Source organism: Erinaceus europaeus, chromosome 4 (genome assembly GCF_950295315.1).
Source record: "Erinaceus europaeus chromosome 4, mEriEur2.1, whole genome shotgun sequence".
NCBI lineage: Eukaryota > Metazoa > Chordata > Mammalia > Eulipotyphla > Erinaceidae > Erinaceus > Erinaceus europaeus.
The window spans coordinates 52,623,451-52,625,685 of NC_080165.1; the positions used below are offsets into that span (position 1 = coordinate 52,623,451).

At 42.5% G+C, this 2,235-nt stretch overlaps 1 protein-coding gene across 1 annotated transcript; it reads right to left on the bottom strand.

Annotated features, from left to right (window-relative positions):
- Window positions 1-875: 875 nt before the first annotated feature.
- On the bottom strand, window positions 876-1,814 carry LOC103127571 (olfactory receptor 2B11-like). Its single transcript, XM_007538469.2, has one exon. It carries the CDS (start codon window positions 1,812-1,814, stop codon window positions 876-878), a length of 939 nt encoding a protein of 312 aa, XP_007538531.2.
- Window positions 1,815-2,235: the final 421 nt, after the last annotated feature.

The window sequence follows — 2,235 nt, forward strand, 5'->3', positions numbered from 1 at the left end:
TAACCTAGATATACACCAGTTTCTGTGAGAGAGAGCTTATGTGCACACGTATCCATAAACTACTGCAAAATATATACCTGAAAGCAGTAGTACACTAGAGTTTGCAGTGAGTACCTCCCTAACACTTCCTTTCCACTATTCCAAGCTTGGGATCTATGATTGCTCAACAAATTGTTTGGCTTCGTATGTTAACTGTCTTTTCAATCACCAGGTTCCAGATGCCACCAGGATGCTGGCTAGGCTTCCCTGGATTGAAGACCCCACCAATGTGTCCTGGAGCTCAGCTTCCCCAGAGACACACCTTACTAGGGAAAGAGAGAGGCAGACTGGGAGTATGGACCGACCAGTCAATGCCCAGGTTCAGCGGGGAAGCAATTACAGAAGCCAGACCTTCTACCTTCTGCAACCCTCAACGACCCTGGGTCCATGCTCCCAGAGAGCTAGAGAATGGGAAAGCTATCATGGGAGGGGGTAGGTTATGGAGATTGGGTGGTGGGAATTGTGTGGAGTTGTACCCCTCCTACCTTATGTTTTTGTTCATTAATCCTTTCTTAAATAAAAAATTTAAAAAAAATAAAAGGAAAAAAATAAATTAATGAGTTTATAGCTTATATTATTACTTAAAAATGACTTAGCAAAGTAGAGCTAGCTTACATACATTGATATGAACAGAGTGTACACAGTGGCATATTCTATTCAAGTATAATCCTTACCTAATGCATTATAAAGAGTATTAGCAATATGACCTACTTTATGCTAAGAAGATATATGATGACATTTGGGGAAGTATCAAATATGTTTGAGTCATTAGAGAAATCCATATAAAATGATATAAACTATTTTATGTTACATATTTTCATCAACATCTGCTAACATCACTTGGAAATGAAAATGCTCTTCACCAGGCTGCCTAAAGCCGCCTTTACATCCTTATTTCTCAGGGTGTAGATGAAAGGGTTGAGGGTAGGAGTCACCACTCCGTAGAACAGAGCCATGAACTTGGGCTGGTCCTTTGGTATGGAGGAAGGTGGCTGAAGGTACATGCTGATACCTGGCCCAAAAAACAAGAACACCACCATGAGATGGGAGGAACAGGTTCCAAAGGCCTTTTTCCTTCCTTCTGAAGATTTGATATTTAATACAGCACGTCCAATAAAAGCGTAGGAAGTCAGAATGAGGCACAGGGGAACAACTACAATAAAAATACAAACTACAGAGAGTGCAAGCTCATTAGCAGTTTTTTCACCACAAGCATTCTGTATCAAAACAGGAATTTCACACAATATGTGATCCAGTGTATTGAGACCACACAGTGGCAACTGCAATGTAAGAGTTGCTTCTGAAACTGCAAAAGTGATTCCAGTCAGCCACACAATAGATGCTAAGAGGATACAGAGGCGCTGATTCATGATGAGGGTGTAGTGCAGGGGCTTGCAGATGGCCACATAGCGATCAAGGGACATCAGAGCCAGAAGCAGACATTCTGTGCCTCCCATTATGTGGAAAAAATAAAGCTGAATTGCACACCCTGTGTAGCTGATTGTCTTCCTAGTGCTTCCCAGGTTAAACATCATCTGAGGGACCACACTCGTGGTATAGCACATGTCCAAAAAGGAGAGGTTAGTGAGGAAGAAATACATGGGGCTGTGGAGATGGGGGTCTAAGACGGACACGAGAATGATGGCTATATTCCCCACCATGGCCATGGGGTATGTGATGAGAAGAATAACAAACAGAGGGAGCTCCAGCCAAGGGTGGTCAGCAAAGCCGAGCAAAATGAACTTTTCAGGATGGGATTTGTTAATTACTTCCATCATCTTCAGTTGGTTACACCTGTAGAAAGAAATTGACAGGAGAGTTTGAAAATGTTATAAAAACGATATTGACTACCTATTTGTAGAAGATGGGTTGCAATAACCTGTGGAGAAATGAATAGAACTGATGTGACAGGTAACAGTTTGTTTTCGAAAGTAAAAGCATTATCTTAAAAAAAAAAAGTCGGGGGCTGGGCTGTAGCGTCGCAGATTAAGCGCACATAGCGCAAAGCTCAAGGACCGGCATAAGGATCCTGGTTAGAGCCCCTGGCTCCCCACCTGCAGGGGGGTCGCTTCACAAGCGGTAAAGCAGGTCTGTTGGTGTTTGTCTTTCTCTCATGCTCTTTGTCTCCCCCTTCTCTCTTGATTTCTTGCTCTCTTATCCAACAACAACAGCTATAACAACAACAATAACAATAAC